Below are 24,748 nucleotides of genomic sequence, written 5' to 3' on the forward strand. Positions count from 1 at the left end.
CAATCACTGTGTCTCGTTTAAGATGATAATATTAATAATATTCACATTTAATTTCTGTGACAGCCAGTTAATTCTATGGAAATGTGATGAAAATAAAAACTTTAAAATGTCTCACGTTTTTGTCAGCGGTGATCCGTCCGCCCACTTCCATTCATAACTGCCTCTTCTTGTTGACCATTCTGTCTTTAGACCAATCCAGGACTCTCCATTCTTGTTGTTCAGCTCACTGACAAATTTCTGGTATTTAACAAGAGACAACAATCATTTCTCTGTTCATCATTCAGTTTTTATATTGTAGTAAAGAAATGTTGTTAGATATGAATAATTAAAATGTTTCATTGCAAACAAAACTACAAATCCAATCTTTAAAATACACACAGTCTGAAATATGAAAATAATATTGAGAGGAGAACAGGTCCAGATGACAGAGTCACAGCAGGTTGAGTTAGAGGCTCTTTACTAACACACACTCACATTTTCATCTTTGTTGTTTATGACCACCAGATCTGCTCCTTTGTTCTGACAGTCAGTTCTGCTGTCAGTCCACGTTCTCTTCTCATTGGGTCTAAAGTAACAGCTGCATCCAAATCTCTTCCATCCATCAGGACACCACTTCCCTTAATGTCAAACACGTGTTTTAAAGATAGATTTCATGTCATTCTGTGTCAAATTAACTTCTTGTTTCCTCTATTTAGTTTAAGATGTTTCTTGATCACAACTTTCCCTATTCAGGCTGTTAACTCTGTATTTTCACTAAGATATAATATCTCATTTGTGACGGTCTGAAATATGATCTCAAAAAATGTCAACATCTTGAATCAGTTATAATAAAAAGATGAAGCACAGTCAAGTTATATCATGTAAATTCACATTACAGTTGCACATTTTAGATTTTTCTCACCTTCAATTTCGTCCTTCAGCTTCTGTAACTCATCCTGTAACTGACTGTTGTTGACTGTAATGTTTTGAGAAACACAAGAATAGATGAACAGTCAGATGATGTGAAATTATTTAAGATCATATCTTATTTGTGACTGTCTGAAAAAAATGTCAACAACATGAAACAGCTATAATTAAAAGTTGAACCACAGTCAAGTAATACCATGTAAATTCACATTACAGTTGCACATTTAAATTTTTCTCATCTTTAATTTCATCCTTTAGCTTCTTGACCGCTTCCTGTAACTTACTGTGATTTTTACTCAGGGTTTCATAACTATTCTGCAGCTGATTGTTGTTGAGTGTAATGTGTGAAATAGATTATCAGTGAGATAATATAAACATTTTGCAGAGAATTTGATCCTGTATATTTGGTATTTCCTTTTTTGTTTGAGACTTTTTTTTCACCTGAAACTGTTTCCTGTAGTTTGGTGTAGTTGTTGCTCAGTTTGTCGTATCTGTTCTGCAGCTGGTCTTTTTCCAAAGTGACTGAGATATCTGGTGAGAACCAGAACAAAGTAAAAAACACAAACATATCATTGTTTCTTTATACTAAAGACCAACTACCTATTTTCCTGTGCATAATGAAATATCATTTTCTATATTCCAAATTAGAGTTTTTTTTGTGTGTGTTCTTGTGCTTTTACATATTCTATGCACAGACTTCCTAGAACTTTATATGAGTAAATTCCATCACTGTCGCCCTCTGCTGGTACTGCTCGTTCACACATGTTGTTGTCCTGCCTGGGACACAGACCAGCATTAGACCAACATGCTATCAGCATCAAGGTACACGCTTGAATGTTATAACTCAGACTGCTGAGGAATCATAATAGCTGCAGCCGTATATTTAAAGCCCCCCTTCATTCAAAATGGTGTTTTCCTTTTGTTCTTTCAGTTGAATATTTGTTCAGGTTGAATTTTCTATGTCTGTATTATCACAAGCTGTGCTAATGCTCTGCTTAACCACAAAAAAGTTTGGTTAAGTTGAAGAAAATGTTTCATTTTTAACACCTGTTGTTGTCAACACACTCACTGATAGAGATGGTCGAATAAAAATAGCTTGTTTTTGATCACCACAAAAACCACGATGTAGGAACACAAGGCGTTGTCTCTGCATCTTAAAGTGGTCTCATTTTGGCCATGATTACCTTTAACCCAAATCAACTTCTTTTTCCAGCATTTGGGACTGAAAGCCCCATATCCTGGCCTGGCAAATTCCTCTCCTCTCCACAGAGTGGGAAGATGTTGTTTTTCTTGCAATAAACAGATTACCAGAGATCTTCTTTGTAATTTACAACGACTAAAGCACATCTGGTCTGTTCCTCTTCCTCCAAAGAAGATGAACCCCTGTTCCTCAGGTCAAACAGGGTCAAACCCGATAGAGTTTTCTTTGGTCACACCAAAAGGAAGAAGGACTGGTTTCTAACATAGATGTGGTGATTTAAGATGTTTTACTCTACGTTTCTCTCCCTCTGGAACATTCTCCAGTGGGGGAAGGCTTAATGGGAAACCTAATCTGTGTGTTCTTCTCCTCACATGTCCAACTGTTATTTATGACCGTTGTTGTTCCTGGGTCTGACATACCATTCCCCCTTTCAGTCTTCTGTTCTCACCCAAAAGTCCTAAATAACAAATAAACTACATCTGAATTTCTTAAATTTAACGGATCCCTAAATAGAGTAAGAACGTCATTCAACAGATCTTTCTTATGTTCTTGTGAAGCCCAAATGAAGTTTATTACTCAATAAGTTTGAGGTCAACAGAAACACCCTCCCCTTTGTCGAGGGAGGAGAGATTTGAAGATCATCATTCCTTGTGTAATACTTGTATCATTTACCAGTTAAATGTCTGATATGTTTTGTTAAAGATAGAAATACAAGGAATATGTATAAGTCCTTGGTTCTACTGTGTGTTGTATACTTTATTGTCATATGTTGTATACTTAAGTGCTCCATGTCTTAATCAGGTTATAATTCTTTTGAATGACAAATGATCATTATCATGTTGCATCTTTTCACAAAGGCAAAAATTTGACTTTTAAGATGGTGAAGTTTTAGGAAGGTTAAAACACGATTTCAAAATGTTAAATCCAATAGTATAGTTAGATTAACTTTTGGGAGCCTCAACTCAGATCACAGGAGGTGTGACACTGTCAGCCAGCCCCTGCTGCAGGTCATAAAAACAGACACTCTCCCCTTCTCATGCTCTTCTTCTCTTCTCTTCTTCTCCGGACACGCTTCTCTCTCTGTCCTCTTCTCCCCCTGCTTCTTCTTCTTCTCTTCTCTTCTCTTCTTTGTTTTTCATTTTTATTTTATTTTTATTTTTAAAGTAATCTTTACTTTTATTTTTGCAACAAGCTAAGACAAGCGAATTGAATCCCTACTTTAAGTATTCACTTTTATTCAAGTTTTTAATAGGACAAATTCTTTTCTTTTTGATTTTATACTGTTAAAGTATCACCGCCTGATTCAGAAGAAGTTGAATTAGTTTCAGAATCAGAACTTGACTACCACTATTTGAAACCACCAACAAAAGTCTTTTTCAAGACTGTAATCATCTGATGAAGAACGTTGCAGTTCATCGTCTGCCTCAGAAGCCGTGCAAGGAGTCTCCGTAAATAGAGCCTTTGTGTGCTCCCAGCCGAGATCAACTCTGCCCCCAGCGCTCCCAAGGTGGAAACCCGCTGGGCCTTCGAACCAAGAGTTCCTCAACAGAGTACCGGCCTTCCCTCTGGCTACTGGACCGACGCGCTGTGCCGTGGTCCAACCCAGAACTCTCAAAGAGACCAAGCTTCAGTGCCTCCTGACGCCCAGACAAAACAGGCTGAACGTCTTCATACAGCTGGATCCACACACGTGAGAATGAGTGGTGTCTAAAGTTCTGACTTCTGTCTAAAGTTCTAACCTCTATCCTATGAACTTAAGAAAGCTGAGGTAGGGTCTCGTTAGTATTAAAAGATTACTCCCGTAATATTTAATATATAAAAACCCGACCCTTTAACTTTACCATCTACCGACGGTCACACAACTTTATCACTTTCCTTATTACAGTCTTTACATTTTCTGTTATCTGTTGTTCGTCTAAAATTGTCATGTCTCTTATTCTACCCAAATTATTTAGTCAATAAACATATAATCGTTTGTCTTTGTCTGGAACTTAATTTTAATGTGGAAAACCGATGGATACGTGCAAAGAATTCACTACTTCAGAATATTGAGACTGAATAAATTGATTTTGAATGAACTCTAACTGTCCAAGCTAACTGGTACAGTTAGGTGTTTGGAATAATGTCCTCCGGATTATTCCAATAACTAAACACGGAGGTGGTGCCCCTTTAACGAGTGTAATATTAATTGCTAGTGATTAATAATCATATATATATCAAAGTAGTGTGTGAGCAGTGTCTCCTACATCATATATTAATGGTGCTGCCATGTCAGGACCGCATACCATAGTATCCTACACGGGTGTTCACTCCTTTGCTCCACCGCTCAAAATTATACCAGACAGCTCTGCTCAAAGACCGCTCTCCGCTCACCTAAAATTTAATTCGCTGTACGCTAGCTCAAATTTAAAAGAGGGAGCAATTCCTGACGTTGCACCGATATGACCTGTCTACTTGCTTTTCGAAGTATTTTACAAACTCCATCTCTCAACGAATGACCTCAGATGTAGGCTAACCCTTGAAGGCACACGTGAGTCTGTGTGGACTTGTGCATGTCCTAGACTCGTGGAGAGCGGTATCAGAACGGAGGTTATTCTGGAGAATATTCTTTACAGTATTTCTCAGTGTTTTGGATTGTTGCAATACTAATGACATACATTTGCATAAAGCAAGCATAGTTGTTCACTCCCATGTTGAAAAGAGTGAAAATATCCCTTTAAGGTGCATTTAGAACAGATTGAAAATACGTGATTGATTTGAGATTAATTGCACATTTGTTACCATTGACAATAATGCGATTAATTGCGATTAAATATTTTAGTCGTTGAGAGCCCTAATTTATATATAATGGGTTTTTTTAAATTTATTTATTTATATATATGTGTGTGTGTGTGTGTGTGTGTGTGTGTGTATATGTATATGTATTTTTTATATATTACAATATGTGGATAGGAGGATGATTGCAGTCAGCATCAGAAAGCACAGCACTCCAAGACAGAATACAGCAGAACTGAACCGCTTTCTTTGGACGGCTGGAGGTTGTTTCTCATTCTGCGGTCCTAAAGTGACAAACACACAGAGAGCATCATTCCCCTCTGCTACAAAGACGTTTTACTCTGTGGTTTCATTGTTTTGATCTGTGGTGACATCTGTGCACAACTTTAAACAAGTTGTTTTAAAGTCCTAACATTAGAAATATATTAAATATCACTCAAACACTGTTTTATAAACCAAAACATGAGCTCATCTTAAATGTTGAGTCATAAATAATCATTGAATTGCACAGCTGAGCTTCAACAGAAAGTGTGTTACAGCTGTGCATCACCTCTTCAGCCTCTCTCACCCTCGACTCTGTACTGATAATGATCTTCAACAGATCTTGTCATGCAGCACTTCTCTTCTTCCTGTCGTGCCATTTCCCTTACTACCCTGTTGTAAAGCTGTCTGAGCTGGAGATGATACTTCCTCAGATCTGAGAAAGCTGTCTGATTGTTAAATGTACGTAAAACCAATAGACATGATGCCAAAAAGCCTTGACTATTAGATACATGTTGTGTCTGAAAAGAAACACACCTTCTGGAAAGTTGAGCTTAATTGGAACCAAAGAACGTGAACAGAACACATGAACAAAGGCCTCTACTCAGAGAGCTGTGGTGCATGTTAATCACAAGGCACAACATAATCCTAATAAAGAACTACTGGAAGGAAATATCCATAAAACACAAGGTCTCATGCAGAAAATGTAGGTTTATAGAAAGAAACATGTATGCTAATGGGTTTGTGTAAAGATCTAAACTAAGAGTTTACATGATTTAAAGGGCACACCCACCATCAGACAAAACAAGCATTATTATTATTTGAAAGACCTTTATTACCTTAATTAAGCAGTAGTTAGATAGGAAAAAACAGGTTACAGACGGGGGGATGTGACATGCAGCAAAGGACCTCTGCCTGGAATCAAACCAGGGTCAGCTGCTTATATGGAATGCACTCTAACCACTCGACCACCTGCGTGCCAAGTATTATCATGATGATTTGTCATAGTTTCTCACTTACCACCGTCATGTGACTGAAAATAATGTATTCCAATATCGTCTGCACTCTCGTAGATATCCACCTCATTTTCCTGCCACTCCTCCTTTCTGGTGTATCTGACCTTCTTGGATAAATCCGGTTTGGCATAAATATCTGTCGACATCTTTAGAGGACTGAAACTGTTAAAGAGAAGCTGCACTTCACTTACTTTTACTGCACTGTGCTGATCTGTTACTATGCTGCTGTACATATAATATGCAGCACTAACTATTGTAGATAAACACAATAACGTAGTACACTGTACTGATGCTGCTGGAAGTGTTTCTTGGTCTAACATTGGTCTGGTGTCCGTTGAAAAAATTCAGGAAGTAACAACATGCAGAGAATCACACATACCCTCCCTTTCATTCACTTGACTCTTTATGAAAACATTGTGGACTTTATAACAGCTAGACAACAGAACTGTCTTATCTTTAGATTTATGATAACATTTAGATAAACTATGAATACACACAGAATAATTCTATTGTTTCTTTGTTTAAACAATAGTTTGGAGGTACAAAGTTTCAGGGTTTTTAATAGATCTGCTTACACTAATTCACACATTGGTTGACTGCTTCACACCCACACCCACACACACACACACACACAAACACACACACACACACTCACACACACACACACATACACACACACACACACACACACACACACACACTCTCTCTCTCTCTCTCTCCCTAGTTGTTTTTATTTATAGGTGTTGGCTTATAGAGAAACTAAAACAGTTCTCCAACACGTTTAACAAAGTGAAGATTTCCACCCCAATTTCCACTGGATACGTCTCCGCCACGCCAGCGGAGCAAATACGTTTCACTTTAGTCAAAGGGCTCTAACTTAACGATCTGAAACGCAAGTATCAAACGGAAAAACGCAAGTAGCTTTGTGGGCGGATCTCAGGCGCTGTTGCTATTATGTCGGCGGGATAAATCACTCTTGCGCCCAGCGCAAATCTAAAATGGGTTGGTCTAAAGTAGCTACATTATTCATAGGTGTGGTTTGGGCGTAACGTGCAATAAACCAATCAGAGCGTCATCTCACATTCCCTTCAAAAGCAGGCGCACTTGTTCCATGGCGCATTGCTATTATAATGGCGAATTTGCCAGGCGCACGCCAGGAGCGGTTCACAGCCGAGGAGACCGACGTTCTCGTCAGGGCCGTAAAAGAGCGAGAAGTGGCCTTGTATGGGGATGGGAGAAATCCATCCAAATTAATTTTGTTAAACGGGGTGGGAGGAAATTGCCACAATTGTTTCTACGGCTGGCATCCCCAGGACATCGCACCGGGCCTCGGGAGCAGTGCGCACGTGCCGAGCAGTGCGCAACGGCCAGCTGATGAGGGAGCAGCGCAAACACCGAGGTGCAGAGGATCCAGACCCACTACACGCCGTGGCAGCATTGTCAGACCGGACCGCACTGTCCGGGATGCAGCAAGGTATTAATGCCCGTCTTGACCGGGTGGTGATGTTGCTGCGGCCTCTCAGGCACAACGCCTCAAGTCTCCAAACGCACCACCTGCTCCTGTTGTTCCCCTTCCTCCTTCCTCCTCCTCCCCCAACTCCATCTCCGTCCACCCGCTCCACTAGGAGCACATCGCGCATTGCCACTGCCGGACCCTCACGGCTACGGCGGGCGCGTCGCATATCAGAGGGAAAAAGAATTAGTTCTTCTGTTTAAATCTTTTCAACTTTTTTTTGTATGGTTTGCAAAAACGGGAACTGCTTCTTCGTAGATGAGAGAAGCAAAGTGTATGCACGTTAAGCACACGCTACATTATGGCCAAGCATGGACATTAAAATACTGCATCTGAATAAGCGCCACTGACTTTAGACTAGGTTTTTCCTGGTCTGCTGCACAAGTGTTTTCTGAAACGGTAAAATAGCACCAGTGAATGTTTGCGCCGGAACACGCCTCCTCTTTTCGCTGAACTGCCCCCGGGAGCGCAAGTTCATTCCCTAATTTAAGGACGTGCGTCTGTGGAGGGAAAATTCCAATGTGCGCCGAATGCAAAATAGGAATTACAAAAGTGCCAGTGTACAAAGTCAATTGCCCTGAGTGCAAGATAGAGGACAAAGATGCTTTCCCAATCATTGTGTCTCATTTAAGTTGATAACATTAATAATATTCACATTTAATTTCTCTGACAACCAGTTACTTTGATGGAAATGTGATGAGAATTAAAACTTTAAAATGTCTCACATTTCTGTCAGCGGTGATCCGTCCGCCCACTTCATAACGGTTTCTTCCTGTTGGCTCTGTCTTTAGACCGATCCAGAACTCTCCATTCATGTTGTTCAGCTCACTGACAAAATTCTGATATTTGACAAGAGACAACAATCATTTCTCTGTTCATCATTCAGTTTTTCTATTGTAGTAAAGAAATGTTGTTAGATATAAATAATTAAAATGTTTCATTGCAAACAAAACTACAAAACCAATCTTACAATCTTAAAAATACACACAGACTGAAATATGAAAATAATATTGACAGGAGAACAGGTCCAGATGACAGAGTCACAGCCGGTTGAGTCAGAGGCTTTTTACTAACACACACTCATTGACAAACACACTCACATTTTCATCTTCGTTGTTTATGACCACCAGATCTGCTCCTTTGTTCTGACAGTGAGTTCTGCTCTCATACCACGTTCTCTTCTCACTGGATCTAAAGTAACAGCTGCATCCAAATCTCTTCCATCCATCAGGACACTTCTTCCCTTAATGTCAAACACGTGTTTTAAAGATAGATTTCATGTCATTCTGTGTCAAATTAACTTCTTGTTTCCTCTATTTAGTTTAAGATGTTTCTTGATCTCCTCCTTGAACCGGCACCTTATCGTGGTGGAGGGGTTTGAGCACCTGAATGATCCTAGGAGCTATGTTGTCCGGGGCTTAATGCCCCTGGTAGGGTCTCCCAAGGCAAACAGGTCCTAGGTGACGGGTCAGACTAAGATCGGTTCACTCGCCCCTGATGAAAGCAAGAATACCAAGGACGTGCACGTCGCCCGGATCGGCGTCACCGGGGCCCCACCCTGGAGCCAGGCCTGGGGTTGGGGCTCGCAGGCGAGCGCCCGGCGGCCGGGTCTCTGCCCACGGGACCCGGCCGGGCGCAGCCCGAACGAGCAACGTGGGCCCACCCTCCCGTGGGCTCACCACTCGCGGGAGGGTTCAGAAGGGGCTGGTGCAGAGCGATATGGGTGGCGGTCGTGGGCGGGGGCCCCGGCGGCCCAATCCCCGGATGGTGACTTTAGCCATGGGGACATGGAATGTCACCTCACTGGGGGGGAAAGAGCCTGAACTGGTGTGGGAGGTTGAGCGGTACCAGCTAGAAATAGTCGGGCTCACCTCCACGCACAGCCTGGGCTCTGGAACCCAACTCCTTGAGAGAGGCTGGACTCTCTTCTACTCTGGAGTTGCCCGCGGCGAGAGGCGGCGAGCTGGTGTGGGCTTGCTTATAGCCCCCCAGCTCAGCCGCGATGTGTTGGAGTTCTCCCCGGTGAACGAGAGGGTCGTTTCCCTGCGCCTTCGGGTCGGGGATAGGACTCTCACCATTGTCTCGGCTTATGGGCCGAACAGCGGTGCAGAGTACCCGGCCTTCTTGGAGTCTCTGGGAGGGGTACTGGAGAGTGCTCCAACCGGGGACTCCGTCGTTCTCCTGGGGGACTTCAACGCCTACGTGGGCGATGACAGTGTTACCTGGAGGGGTGTGATTGGGAGGAACGGCCTCCCTGATCTGAACCCGAGTGGTGTTTTGTTACTGGACTTCTGTGCTAGTCACAGTTTGTCCATAACGAACACCATGTTCAAGCATAAGGGTGTCCATATGTGCACGTGGCACCAGGACACCCTAGGCCGGAGATCAATGATCGACTTTGTGGTCGTGTCATTTGACCTCCGGCCGTATGTCTTGGACACTCGGGTGAAGAGAGGGGCTGAGCTGTCAACTGATCACCACCTGGTGGTGAGTTGGATCCGCTGGCGGGAGAGGAAGCTGGACAGACCTGGCAGACCCAAACGTATCGGGAGGGTCTGCTGGGAACGTCTGGCAGAACCCTCTGCCAGGGAGATCTTTAACTCCCACCTCCGGGAGAGCTTTGACCAGATCCCGAGGGAGGCTGGGGACATTGAGTCCGAATGGACCATGTTCTCCACCTCCATTGTTGACGCGGCTGTCCGGAGCTGTGGCCGTAAGGTCTCCGGTGCCTGTCGCGGCGGCAATCCCCGAACCCGGTGGTGGACCCCGGAAGTAAGGGTTGCTGTCAAGCTGAAGAAGGAGTCCTACCGGGCCTGGCTGGCCTGGGGGACTCCTGAGGCAGCTGACGGGTACCGGCAGGCCAAGCGTGCGGCAGCACGGGCAGTCTCGGAAGCAAAAACTCGGGTCTGGGAAGAGTTCGGGGAGGCCATGGAGGAGGACTACCGGTCGGCCTCGAAGAAATTCTGGCAAACCATCCGGCGCCTCAGGAGGGGGAAGCAGTCCTCCACCAACACTGTTTACAGTGGAGGTGGGGAGCTGTTGACCTCGACTGGGGACATCGTCGGGCGGTGGAAGGAATACTTCCACTGACACGCCTTCCATAGAGGAAGCAGAGGCTGGGGACTCAGAGGTTAACCCATCCATCACCCAAGCCGAAGTCACTGAGGTAGTCCGTAAGCTCCTCAGTGGCAAAGCACCGGGGGTGGATGAGATCCGCCCTGAGTACCTCAAGTCTCTGGATGTTGTGGGGCTGTTTTGGCTGACACGTCTCTGCAGCATCGCGTGGCAGTCGGGGACAGTGCCTCTGGACTGGCAGACCGGGGTGGTGGTCCCCCTATTTAAAAAGGGGGTGTGTTCCAACTATCGGGGGATCACACTCCTCAGCCTCCTCGGGAAAGTCTATTCCAGGGTACTGGAGAGGAGAATTCGGCCGATAGTCGAACCTCGGATCCAGGAGGAACAATGCGGTTTTCGTCCTGGCCGTGGAACACTGGACCAGCTCTATACCCTCCGCAGGGTGCTCGAGGGTTCATGGGAGTTTGCCCAACCAGTCCACATGTGTTTTGTGGACTTGGAGAAGGCATTCGACCGTGTCCCTCTTGGCATACTGTGGGGGGTGCTCCGGGAGTACGGGGTCGGGGGCCCTCTGTTAAGGGCCGTACGGTCCCTGTACTGCCGGAGCAGGAGCTTGGTTCGCATTGCCGGCAGTAAGTCAGATCTGTTCCCAGTGCATGTTGGACTCCGGCAGGGCTGCCCTTTGTCACCGGTTCTGTCCATTACTTTTATGGACAGAATTTCTAGGTGCAGCCACAGGCCGGAGGGGATCTGGTTCGGGAGCCAATGGATCTCATCTCTGCTTTTCGCAGATGATGTGGTCTTGTTGGCTCCTTCGAGCCGGGACCTCCAGCATGTCCTGGGGCGGTTTGCAGCCGAGTGTGAAGCGGCTGGGATGAGAATCAGCACCTCCAAATCCGAGGCCATGGTTCTCGACCGGAAAAAGGTGGCCTGCTCCCTCCAGGTGGGAGGAGAGTTCCTGCCTCAAGTGGAGGAGTTTAAGTATCTTGGGGTCTTGTTCACGAGTGAGGGAAGGATGGAGCGTGAGATTGACAGACGGATCGGTGCAGCGGCCGCAGTAATGCGGTCTTTGTATCGGTCTGTCGTGGTGAAGAGAGAGCTGAGCCGAAAGGCGAAGCTCTCGATTTACCAGTCAATCTAGGTTCCGACCCTCACCTATGGCCATGAACTTTGGGTCATGACCGAAAGAATAAGATCCCGGATACAAGCGGCCGAAATGAGTTTCCTCCGCAGGGTGGCAGGGCGCTCCCTTAGAGATAGGGTGAAGAGCTCTGTCACCCGGGAGGAGCTCAGAGTAGAGCCGCTGCTCCTCCACATTGAGAGGAGCCAGTTGAGGTGGCTCGGGCATCTGTTTCGGATGCCCCCGGGACGCCTCCCTTGGGAGGTGTTCCTGGCATGTCCCTCCGGAAGGAGACCCCAAGGAAGACCCAGGACACGCTGGTGTGATATTTCAAACTCATTCTGTAACTGACTGTTGTTGACTGTAGTGTTTTGAGAAACACAAGAATAGATGAACAGTTGAAGCACAGTCAAGTAATATCATGTACATTGACATTACAGTGGCACATTTTAAATATTTCTCACCTTTAATTTCATCCTTTAGCTTCTTGACCGCTTCCTGTAACTGACTGTGATTTTTACTCAGAGTTTCATAACTATTCTTCAGCTGATTGTTGTTGACTGTAATGTGTGAAATAGATTATCAGTGAGATAATACAAACATTTTGCAGAGAATTTGATCCTGTATATTTGGTATTTCCTTTTTTTTTTTTTTTTTTTTTACCTGAAACTGTTTCCTGTAGTTTGGTGTAGTTGTTGCTCAGTTTGCTGATCTGGTCTGCAGCTGGTCTTTTTCCAAAGTGACTGAGATATTAGGTTAGAACAGAACAGAGTAAGAAACACAAACATCTCATTGTTCTTTAAACTAAAGACCAACTCCCTATTTTCCTGTGCATAATGAAATATAATTTTCCATATTTCAAAGAAGAATTTAGTTTTTTGGTCTTCTTGTGCTTTTACATATTTTATGCACAGACTTTCTAGTACTTTATATGAGTAAATTCCATCACTGTCGCCCTCTGCTGGTACTGCTCGTTCACACATGTTGTTGTCCTCCATAAAGACAAACCAGGACCAGTAGCAGTACTGGGCCTCAGCAAAGTATTTATTAACTAGCACGAGTAAAACAAATATCATTTAGTTTCCACGTCATCATTCAAACCTGCAGCTACTTTGTACTTGTTCTTTGAATGGTCCCACTTGTTTGTGGCCTGCTCGGCTTGAACTTCTGCTGCAGGCCCGTTGTTTCCAGAACACAGAGAGAAGTAAGAGAAAAGGTCAACACACATCAACAGAGGAATGCAGTGACACACACACACACACATACACACACACACACACAAACAAACACACGCACACACCGGTATCCATGAGTGAGGCGCACCTTTGAACCCCCGTCATTCCCTGACTTCTCTCATTGTTCCGGTGGAGCCAAGCTGCGCCCAAACTTTCCCCAGACCGCAGATCTTGCGGTCCAGCAGTGACACAAACTCTTGCCCGTTTCCCTGAACTCTGTTCAACGTCTGTTGTTTTCTTTGGACATGAGCTCCTCAACCAGCTCTACCTCTCATTCTTCATCCCCTTCTCATTCTCACCCTCCCCTTTTCCTCCCCCTCCTCTCTGAAATGTCTTCCATTGTTTCTGTGTTATTTTGAATGGCAGTGCTTTGAAAAGAAGAAGAATACAACAAACAATGCAGCTAATATGTGTGTGTTAGGGCTGGGTGGTATGACCATAAATTCATTTCACGGTATATATTTAAGTGTTAAAATTATAACAGAAATGTTTCTGAATGGGTTTGGAAGTCCCTAAGCAAAGCTAAGTTTATTCTAAAAAACAACAGCAACAACAAAGCAAACATATAATGTAATTTTTAGAGCATTTATTTTGCAGAAGAAGATAAGTAAGAACAGAAGTAAGGATAGTACCTCAGAGGTACAACATTTTTCAATGATACAAAAATAAAGTGGTTATTGTAAACAGTACTTCAAGTAAGAGAGGTTTTCTATAAGGCAAATGGCAAAAACAGTGAAAAGGTTCTGTAATGCAAGATAGTGCAAAAGTTACCAAACATTAAAATTTCCACATTTTAAAGAACACAAAAATAAAAAAGATATTATAAATAATACTTCTTCAAGTACACAGAGTAGGCTTTTGTTCTGTAGTGCAAGTGTCACTGAACAATATATTTTTTAAGAGACAAACACTTACAGTACACGTAGCATCTTTTCAGTAAAAAAAAAACCCAAAACAAAACAAAAAAAAAACAACAAAAAGCAGCATATTTCAAATTAAACTCACAAGCTGCAAACACAAACACTGAACTTTAGTGTTAACTCCAGTCTCCAGTTCACTTGCTTCCCAAGTTCACATCCTCTTATAGGTTGTTAGCCAGGAACACAAGCTTGTCCACAGTCTCTGTGGCATGTGACAATGTTGCCACCAGTGCTAAATGCCCTCTCTGATGGGGCACTGGTGGCAGGAATGCAAAGATATTTCTTTGCAAGGTTTGCCAACCTTGGAAAATGTGTCTGGTGCAGCCTCCACCACTCTAATGTCTTAGCTTCTCCATCAACCTCCATGGACTGCAGGTAGCCTTTTATCTCAACTTCAATAGCATCTCTGTCAGAGAGAGCAGCTTGGCCAGGCTGAGTGGATGCTTTTTTGAAAAAACTGCCCAGACTCCGTTTCACCTTCTTAGCCTCTCTCTCCACAGCGCCACCAGCAGCTGCAGTGCTTGTTCGTGGGGGTGACTCTGTGGCAGGCACAGCTTCAGCTTGCATCACAAGCAGTGCTTAAATTTCTGCTGCTGCTCTGGTCTTGATGTAGTCCTTTCTGTCTTCAGCTATGTATGAGTCTTTAAAGCGTGGATCAGCAAAGGAGGCCATGTCCAGCAGGTCAGTGGTAGCAGCGTCAGAGTACTTATCATTAAGATACTGGAGGATGGTCGTCTTCATGTGTTTTGTCAGGTCTGTGTCATCCTCAGAGTGAGCAAGAACTGTATTATTCAGCAGATGAAGTACAGGTTTGAGGTATGACACACTGACGTACTCCTCCCCAGACAGTGCATCGGTGAACTCCATTAGAGGGCTGAGGGTCTTGTTCACAGATTCCCAAACATCAATGTCCTGCCAAACAGGTACCAGATGTCTGGGCTGTGTCCGAAATCACCCACTCATTCCCTGCTCCCTAGTCACTACATAGTGAGTCCAGCATAGTGCACTATATAGTGAGCTCAACGGCAGAAAGAAAAACTGACTTTCGGACACTACTCCGGCGCCGTTAATGACGTCACTACTGTCGCGCAGTTGAAACGTGAACTGATATGGCCTTCTCCTGTTCAAGAACCCGCTCTGTCTGTTGTCGTGACCCCCACCATGTTGGTGTTTCAGTGATGAGCCTGTGAGGAGGCAGGTGTAGGTCAGCCTGGGCAGCGGCCAATTCTCTCTTTCTTTTCCATGTGTATGAAAAAGCACTCATGATCCTTTTACACACGCCAACTGTTCGCTCTACACGAAGATCTTTCACACTTCTCTCTGGTAACAAAGATAAAAGTTATTACTTTAGTTTAATCCACAGAGCATCAGACATCTCCTCCAACAAAACATAACATTACTATACAGTTATCTGATAACAGATTAAATAAATTAATCAGAATAATTTTACACTGTGGAGTTGTGAAACTTAAAATGATCTTTATCAGTGTCCATATTATCAGGGTATATGTGCGGGTAATCCCATTTCTTTAAAGATCACTAAAAGCAGGTACAAAGAATTGTCCTGTCATTAAGTAATGTGAATCACCCTAGGAGGCTGATAAACACACACACACACGTTTTGGAAAAGCAAATTATAGTGTATAATGTTTCACTTTTAACCTACCAATGGTGAGATTCAGCCTATGCCCGAAGCACTGCAGTACTCTCCAGTCATTCAGCGTCACTGCCTACACCACATTTGTGCCATGTATTAATATTATTTTTAGTTTCTGCTGTGTTCCTCGGTGCCCCATGTCAGGGAAATTGAACAGCTCCGTAGGTTTCCACACATTTCCAAAAGATGAAAATCAGAAAAGGAAATGGATACACAACGTGAGACGGGAGGGCTTGGTTATCAAGAGGAGCACCACAGTCTGCAGTAGACACTTCTTACCTACAGATATTATTCAAGGAGGAAACCGACGCTTGGTAGCCGGGGTGTTGTCAGTCAGATCAAGTGTCTGGGAGAGAAAACCACGACCTGTCGAGCCAGAGGATGATCCTGAAGAGGAAGAGATGTGGTATAGAGCCAGAACGGTGACTTTAAAATTTGGCATCAAAAAAATTTTTTTTAAAAAAATTGGCAATGAAAACAAAACAAGCACTGAAAAAGGAAACATTGTCATTGAAACATTTGTATTGATTGTATTGTACCGAGATTACATAATCACGACGCCTGAACACCGACGGAAGAGCAGATTGTGTCACATAAATATGTTGAAGCCTTACCTGGACAGAGAATCTGTCCCTGTCAATACAGATGAGAAGGTGGTTGTGTCGCTGTCCAGTGTTGAAGTGATTAATGAGGCGCAGGGGACTGGGGTGCTGTCCGGTGCTGATTCCCCGGAGGCTCTGGTGGCCCCAGCCGTGTCCGACGATGAAGACATCACTGGACCGTCTGCCGTCATGGTCCAGGGACGGTTGAAAAACTTTGAAATGCTGTCTAAACTGGATGTGTGTCTCCCGCATTTAACTCAGGCTCAGCATGAGGATGTGGTCAGTCTGATAAAATCCCATCTCTCTCTGTTTTCAGATGTGCCGACTAGGACGAATGTGCTGCAGCATGACATTGATGTTGGCGATTCGCCGCCAATTAAGCAGCATCCATACCGGGTCAACCCCAATAAGCGCCTCCGTTTACAACAGCAGGTCACCTATATGTTGGAAAATGGCCTTGCAGAGCCCAGCTCCAGTTCATGGAGCTCACCGTGTCTATTAGCCGATAAGTCTAATGGCTCGGATCGGTTCTGCACAGACTTCCGTAAGGTAAATGGGGTCACTAAGCCAGACTGTTATCCTCTTCCCCGAGTTGAAGACTGTGTTGACCATGTTGGGAACGCCACATATGTAACAAAGCTTGACCTGTTAAAAGGGTATTGGCAGGTGCCGCTGACTCCGCGGGCAAGGGAGATTTCTGCATTTGTGACACCGGGGGCATTCCTGCAGTATACAGTGATGCCCTTTGGGGTGCGAAATGCACCTGCTACATTTCAACGGCTTGTAAACATAGTCTTATCAGGCTTGTCAGGGTGCGAGGCATATCTGGACGATATTGTGATTTATTCGAATTCGTGGCATGAACATATTCGACAGCTTAAAGCGGTGTTCACGAGGTTGTGCGACGCAAATCTCACGCTTAATCTGGCTAAGTGTGAGTTTGGGCGAGCTACTGTTGAGTACTTGGGAAAAGTTGTGGGACAGGGCCAAGTTAAACCAGTGAACTCGAAAATTGAGGCCATACGGTCGTTCCCTGCTCCTGGATCCCGTAGGGAGCTGCGTCGCTTCTTAGGGATGGCGGGGTACTACAGATGTTTCTGTAATAATTTTTCTGCTGTAGCCGCCCCTCTTACCGATCTGTTGAGCCCCAAAACGCGTTTCCACTGGTCTGAAAGTTGTCAGCGAGCGTTTGACTGCGTGAAGGCTTTGTTGGCTCATGCGCCCGTCCTGGCGGCGCCTGCGTTTGACCGCCCGTTTAAACTGGCTGTTGATGCCAGTGACGCAGGGGCGGGGGCTGTCCTGCTCCAGGATGGGGATGATGATGTGGAGCATCCTGTCTCATACTTCTCTAAGAAGTTTAATAAGCATCAACGGGTATATTCCACGATTGAGAAGGAGGCTCTCGCACTTGTTTTGGCCCTCAAGCATTTTGAGGTTTACGTCGGCTCTGCTAGTGCGCCCGTTGTCGTTTATACTGATCACAACCCCCTCGTGTTTATAAATCAAATGCGCAATACAAATCATAGACTAATGCGCTGGGCATTGTTCCTACAATCCTTTAACATCATGATCCGACATGTAAAGGGCCGAGAGAACGTTGTGGCCGACGCCTTGTCGCGCTGTTATGGACTATGAAGAGCGAATGATAGTAGCGGTGCTTCCCCCATTCACTGTTTTAGGGTGGGGGTGTTACGTGGGGCGGGCGTGCGTTTCTCTCTCTCTCTTCCCTGTGTTTCTTTCTCTTGCAGGTAGCGCTCCTCCCCCGTTAGCTGAGCACACCTGAGCGGAATCGGGGCTCTGGAGCGGGCGGAGGTGTTATAAGGGCCAGAGTACAGCGACACAGGGGGGAATGACACACGAGCAGCAGCACACCAGCGGAGACTCTTCTCCTCCCGTTACTTCCTGGCCTGATGGTTCGAGCCAGGTTACGAAGTCCTTTCTCCCCCCCCCCCCCGTGCGCCTTGGGTGCTGAGGGTTGATTGTCTTTGTTATTCTGCTTTCAGGGCTGGAGATCACCGGCAGTTTTGTTGTTCGCCTTTTGTTTTAGGTTTAGCGATCATTGAGGGCAGTTCAGGGGAAAGGTGCGGGAGCGACGGCCCATTGTGTGGCTGGTCCCGCATCATCCCACGTTTGGTTTCTTTTTGCCGGGGTCTCCTGTCCCTCTTTTGTTTGCTCCTGGTTTTTGTTTCCCTCTCTCTGAGAGTAATAATAAATTTGGCATTCTTGCGGACTTTGTGAGTGGCATTTCTTTGTGTATTGCTTCCTCTTTTGAGCCGTGCTATTTAAGTATCGGAGGAAGCCGTAACACTAACGACAAAACAACTACCATATTGACCCAATTATAGGACGAGGTTTTTTTCGATGAAAATTATGTGAAAAAGTGGGGTCGGCTTATAATCGGGGTCTAACCGTTGACACATGCTGATAGTTGTCTGTGTTGCTACACGACCGCAACAGCAGAGGGCGCCAGCTTATTGTAGCGACGTCACTGACACTGTGGCTGGGTTATCTGTCAATCACAGCAGAGAAGAAGTGACAGGAGATGAAAAATGGAGAGACGCGGTGATTTTACAGAGCAAAATGTATCAAAAGTGGGGCAAGTTAACAGACATCTGAGGCGGAGCTATGATGCTAATTTTAAGATAAAGGTGATCAATGCAGTGCAGGCGCCAAACAACTGTCAGCCAGCCAAGAAATATGGAGTTACGGAGTGTAACGTCCGAAGATGGTGGGTCCAAAAAGATCGTCTGAAAACGCTAACAGTAAGAGAAAAGCTTATCGTGGTCCTCTAAGTGGACACTTCCAAGAGATTGACAGAAGGGTATGTGAGTTTGTTATTGAGAAACTAATTTTGGTTATCAGAGTCTTTTTCTGAAGATTAGTCTTGAAAAGAGGGGTCGTCTTATAATCAGGGTCGTACTATATTCGGGTCAATACAGTAATTATCCTGCATTTATATGGAACTAAGCTTTAGGAGCATTCCACCTTAACTGTCCTCCAGGTTACACTTCTTCACTGGCAGCAGTGTTGTTTTTGGCAGACATTTTAGATTTAGTCTTATGCTGTGTTCCGATATCCATACTTCTATGAGTACACTTAAACGTAGTACACTATCCACACTTACTAAGTACGCAGATTTCAGCTGGTGAGTGTTGTTCCAAATCTAATACTCCGTGGTGCCCTTAGCGGAAATTACGATTGCGACAGCCGCCGCGGCTCGTCGCCCGCCAAAACCATCACGCTTTGAATGGTGAACATAAGACATCTACGGCTTTACTTTTTAACAATTACAATCCTACAATCCTGCACTATGGCTCTGCTGCAGGCGCTGTTGTCTCAGTAGCTATTTAGAAAAAAAAATCTGAGCTGAGCGCCTCTGCCTGGCTCTGCTTCTTCCGCTACGTAGACAAGATGAGTGCGTAAAGTGTACATCGTTGCACACTCAGCGCTTTTGCTGTTATGAGTGCAACATCCGGGTCCTTTAAGTACACTTCTTTTCGCTGCTATCGATATCGGAACACCCTACGTACTCAAACTAAGTATGGTAAGTACGGAAAGTATGGGTATTGGAACACGGCATTAGTCTTAGTCTTTTGGACTAAAATGCTTTTTAGTTTCAGTCAAATTTTAGTCACTTCTATATGTGATAGTTTTAGTCCTGTTCTAGTCGACGAAAACTCAAACAGGTTTTAGTCAGTTTAAGTTAAAAAACAAAGCAAAAGAATAAGTATAGTCTTTTATCAAATGTATTTAGGTCAATAAAAAGATCTACAAGCTCACAATGTGTTGAACTTGTAGATCTGCTTTTTTCACAACTTATGTGTGACACTCTTGTATGATGAAGTCGGGCATCAATTCATGAAAAAACTGTTGAAATATGCTGTGCTGATTGTTATTCCAGACCTTGTGGTTTTGTACACTTAAATTGTTCAATAATGAAAAATAAAAAAAAGTGACAACGAATTTGTCTTTAAAATAACAGCTGTACATTGCACCCTATTTGAGTTTAGAACTGGGGTCTTAGCGGGGGGCTTTTAATTTGAAAGTAGCGACCGTTACTAGCTTGCATGTAAACAACGAATACAGAGACTGAGGAGACGCTAGCATCTCCCGGGTCTCAGCGGCTGACCAGTTGCTACACGAACATTAAGCAGAAATGTCTGACAGACCACCCACTAACATTTACATCCATTCTCGTCTCGTCAACGAGAACTCATTCACGTCTCGTCATGTTTTAGTCATCAAAGAGCCGCATTTATCTCGTCACCGTCTCGTTATCGTCATGAAAAAAAGGGGCGTCAACGAAAAAATTTCGTCATCATCATCGTTGACGAAAACAACACTGACTGGCAGGACGGTTTGACTCATATACATTCACAAAGAAATCCACTTTAAACAGATTATTTAGATTATACAAGCTGACATGTTGGTTATTTTTGGCATGTAGAAAATCATTCTGTACTTCCTGGTCGTCGACAGTCTGCCCTCCATCACTTCATTTCTCAGACGATGGTACGGAAATGGTCTTCTACAGGTCCCTCCTCCTCCTCCTCTCTACGAACATCTGAGAGAAAGAAAATAAGTTTGTCACACTTGTTAAAGGACGTTGGAGTTGCACTGCAGAGGAAACAGAGAATTTATTTACCAGGGTGGTCCGGCTCGGTCACAGGATCCAGTGGAGGTCTCGCTAGGCTGGGCGTTTTTCTCTCTTCTGTTTAAGACGACAAACATGATTTCAGTGACTTACATCAGCCTGTAACACAGGTGGCTCATTACTTTACATCAAGCACCACATAGTAACTTACCAACAGTCATGTTCATGGTGCAACTTGACCTCAATCTTGGGACAAAACATCTGTACAGTCCAGCGTCAGACAGCTGGACTGTACTGATGTGCAGGATCAGGTTTCCTTCTCTCAGGTCTTCATGGTCCACAGTGGTCCTGCCTCTGTACTGAAGCAGCTGTGGACCAGAAGCATCACGTCTGGGTCGATAGACGTGAACCCATCCACTAAGACCACCTCTGACCCAGAATGATCCATGATGCACCAGGTTGACCCTGGGATCCAGACAACACTGAAGCGTCACATTCGACCCCTCCTCGGTTTTAATTTCCTTAGTTGGGAGAACAGTCCCATATCCTGCAGAGGAGAGAAACATTATATTAAGATCGACAATTCTGGTTATTATAGGAACAGATTCAATATTCAACTGTCATGTATCATCACAGTAACAGCGTTACATTCATTAGCATAGCCTGACTGTTGGCATGTGCAGAGCCACGGTGGGAATTTCACGCTTTGGCCTCGATGCCCCCTGAAAAAACAGTCATCGTACGACCACAGTGGACCAGTCAGCGTAGTGAGCTTACCTTGAATTACTGCCACCTGAGTTCCACAGTGGTCACTGTGCACTTAAAGACTATCTGATAAGTTACGATCCTCAGATGATGATCGCCAGGTGACGCCATACGCTCATTTTCATTTTGATGATGTGATCATGTATAATTTGCATAATGCTTACTGGTTGTGTCTGTTGCAGTGATATTTTAAGACATGTATACAAAAGGTTGATAGAGAAATCTTTACCAAATAATCACCAACTCACTACAGGGACAAATATATTGGAAGTATTAAAGCTGCAAGCAGTGGAGGGCGTGTTCACCCGTCAAAGTCAAAGTCAAAGTCGGCTTTATTGTCAATTCTTCACATGTTCCAGACATACAAAGGAATCGAAATTACGTTTCTGACTATCCCATGATGAAGGACTTGCACAGAGTCTTACCCGTCGTAAGTTTGGTAGATGTTGGGGAAGCTTCCGTTGACGTTGACGTCTGATGCGGGCCAGAAGAAGGTTCCGGACTTCAGCCCCTGGTACTGAGCCGTGTGCCAGATCTACAAAGACAATCAGGACGGATGATCTTCACTGAAACACGGGCCGGGCTGATTAGAATCTGTGACATCATCAAGAATCTGTGAGCTGAATCTCAAACCCTCTCAGACGCTTCTGCTGTTCTGCAGAATGGTTCTAGTTACACACAGAACCTTTACGTCAAGTTTTCGGTACCAGAACATCCTTTTATTGTTCACCAGAGCTACTGAAAAGAAAACGTTCTTCATGTGTTGTTCATCATCCTGATACATTTTTATTACATCTCTCTGTATGGTATCACTTAACGGTTGATTTTGTACTAAGAAGCCCCTTTTCCACCAAAACCGGCTCTGGTTCTTGAAACAAGCCCACATTTCTGAGCAGAACCATTGTAACCTGACGATCCCTCCTCTGTGGCTCTTCTGAGGTTTCCTCCATCTTTTTTGTGTTCCTGTTAAAAGGAGTTTTTCATTATGATCTTGATCTACGTGAACGAAACAGGGACGTTTGCATGTAGGTGGGAGAGGGTGAGGGTCGATCGATCGGTTGATCGAGGGTCGATTGACAAGAAAAGAACCCGTCACAGTCACATTTCAGGTCATGTTCATGCTATAATATCAGAACACTTCCTGATTTCTTCTGTTTTACATCATATTAAAGTGAATATCTGAGAGAATCAGACATTTAAAAGACATCAAAGTGGACTTTGAGACTTCTTGATTGATCGATTAATCTAGAATGATTGGAATGATTATTTAATCAGATGTTAAATAATCATTTGTTGCAGGCTTCATTAGTTTTTGTCTGCAGCAATCTTGAAACCAAAGTTATAAGTGCTGTAGATTTGTAGTAAACGGATCAGTTGTCATCGTGCACACGTCATAAGTTCTCACCTGGCTGGACATGCTGTTGCTGACAGGTCCTCACACTCGTCCTCCACCCACTGTCTCTCACCTGCAGCAGGTGGAACAGACACAGTGTGATTCAGTGTATCACCATTAAACAAAAGTGACATCCGACACCTTGAATTGAGCTCAAACGACGAGCTTCAGGAATGAATCTGGCCTCAGATTAATCACTGACACAAACTTCTTCCTCCGCCTGAGAGATCCCGGATCTCCTAAAGAACCTCTTGCATGTAAACTGTGATTCCCAATCTCAAGAGCCACTTGATGCTGAAAGGAATTCTGAACAAACAAACTCTTGTGAGTGTCTATCAGCGTTGAGATCAGACAGGCGAGTCTCCTCGTCTGTATCGGCTCCTCTTCAGTTCAAATCAACATATTCACGTCAACGGAAAGTTTCATGTTTACCTGAATAACCTACAAGTTGTATGTACATATTTACATCCTGTTTGCATCTGATCGTTCTCGTCCTGTGCTCACGCTCTCACCGCGGCAGACATGTTTGTAGTTTGTGCAGCAGTCTCCTGCAGACAGACGGTCGTCGGAGCAGTGACAGTTACTCTTCTCCAGCCTCTTCTCTCCACAGCGAAGCCGGGTGCACTCCCACTCAGAATGTGACGTAACCTGGAGGACAGTTAAGGTGGAACTACTACAACTATCCACCCGAGATCTCATGTGACTTTTCTGGCTCTTGATTTTAGTATTGTTTCTTATATGAGGCTCTCCTTTTTCAACTTCAATATTGTTTTTCACTAACAACAAAACAACAAATTATCCTGCATTTATAGACACTTCTCCACTGGCAGGACGGCGGCGAGCGGAACAAGCTACTGCTAACATGAGTTGTTCAAAAACCTTCTTTTTAGTAAACTCTGTGTACACAAACAATGTTCTCAATGCTCACGTTCATGTGTAGAGACCCTGGTGATACTACCAGCAAAGTTTCATGTTGTGTCGAGACTTCTTACTGTTTTAAAAATAGAGATTTTTATGCTCGGGTAAAAGTGCCCGTAGCACTCCCATTGAAAATGAGTTTGACCCGAAACCGAAAATACGGTAAATCTTAAAAGTGCCTCTTTCGTCATAATTATGCTTTTACACGAAGGTTTGACTCGGGTACATTCACAAAAAAAGGAATAGTGTTTATTGGTGCATCTGTTTCACACTCATTGCTGTGTGCACCCAGTGATTTAACTTTCCAGGGCATAAAACAAGAGCAAGTGGGAGAGGCCGGACCGAACGCAGTCCGAGTCACACCGCTGCATATTTTCAAGGACACCCAAAGACATTTCAAAACCAGTCATTTCCTAAAGAGACCAGATAATTTTCCCATCTGTGAGTGCAGTGACCAAGCAGGTATTTTAGGCCAAACCAGGATGTTCTCTTCACCCTAACCATGTGGTTTCTGTGCCGAATATATAAGAATAAGAAGAATATCCCAAAATGGAGGGGGTGGAAGGGTGGTTGTTCTACAGAGCTTCAGGTGCATACCATTTTCAAACACCTTTCCTTTGAATTTTATTTACCTGAGAAATCAATAACAGAAACGGGAAAATACATACATACATGTTCCAGCGGACCTCTACAAAAACTGCCTAACGGCCGTTAAAAGTTAACCAACAGGCAAAGAAAAAAAAATTGACATTGTTAAAAAATCTGTCACTGAAAAACAAGTGACATGAAGAAAAAAA

At 44.1% G+C, this 24,748-nt stretch overlaps 1 protein-coding gene across 1 annotated transcript in view; it reads right to left on the reverse strand.

Annotated features, from left to right (window-relative positions):
- The window catches only part of LOC115578875 (CD209 antigen-like protein E), an 80,406-nt gene that overhangs the window by 991 nt on the left and 54,667 nt on the right, over positions 1-24,748 (reverse strand). The window contains exons 3-6 of the mRNA XM_030412175.1: positions 1,348-1,437; positions 902-964; positions 475-617; positions 116-237 (exon numbers count right to left, since the gene is read on the reverse strand). Of these exons, the coding sequence (XP_030268035.1) occupies positions 116-237; positions 475-617; positions 902-964; positions 1,348-1,437 (418 nt within the window). The remainder of the gene's footprint in view (positions 1-115; positions 238-474; positions 618-901; positions 965-1,347; positions 1,438-24,748) is intronic.

The sequence above is a fragment of the Sparus aurata genome, chromosome 3 (genome assembly GCF_900880675.1).
Source record: "Sparus aurata chromosome 3, fSpaAur1.1, whole genome shotgun sequence".
Classification (NCBI taxonomy): Eukaryota; Metazoa; Chordata; class Actinopteri; order Spariformes; family Sparidae; genus Sparus; species Sparus aurata.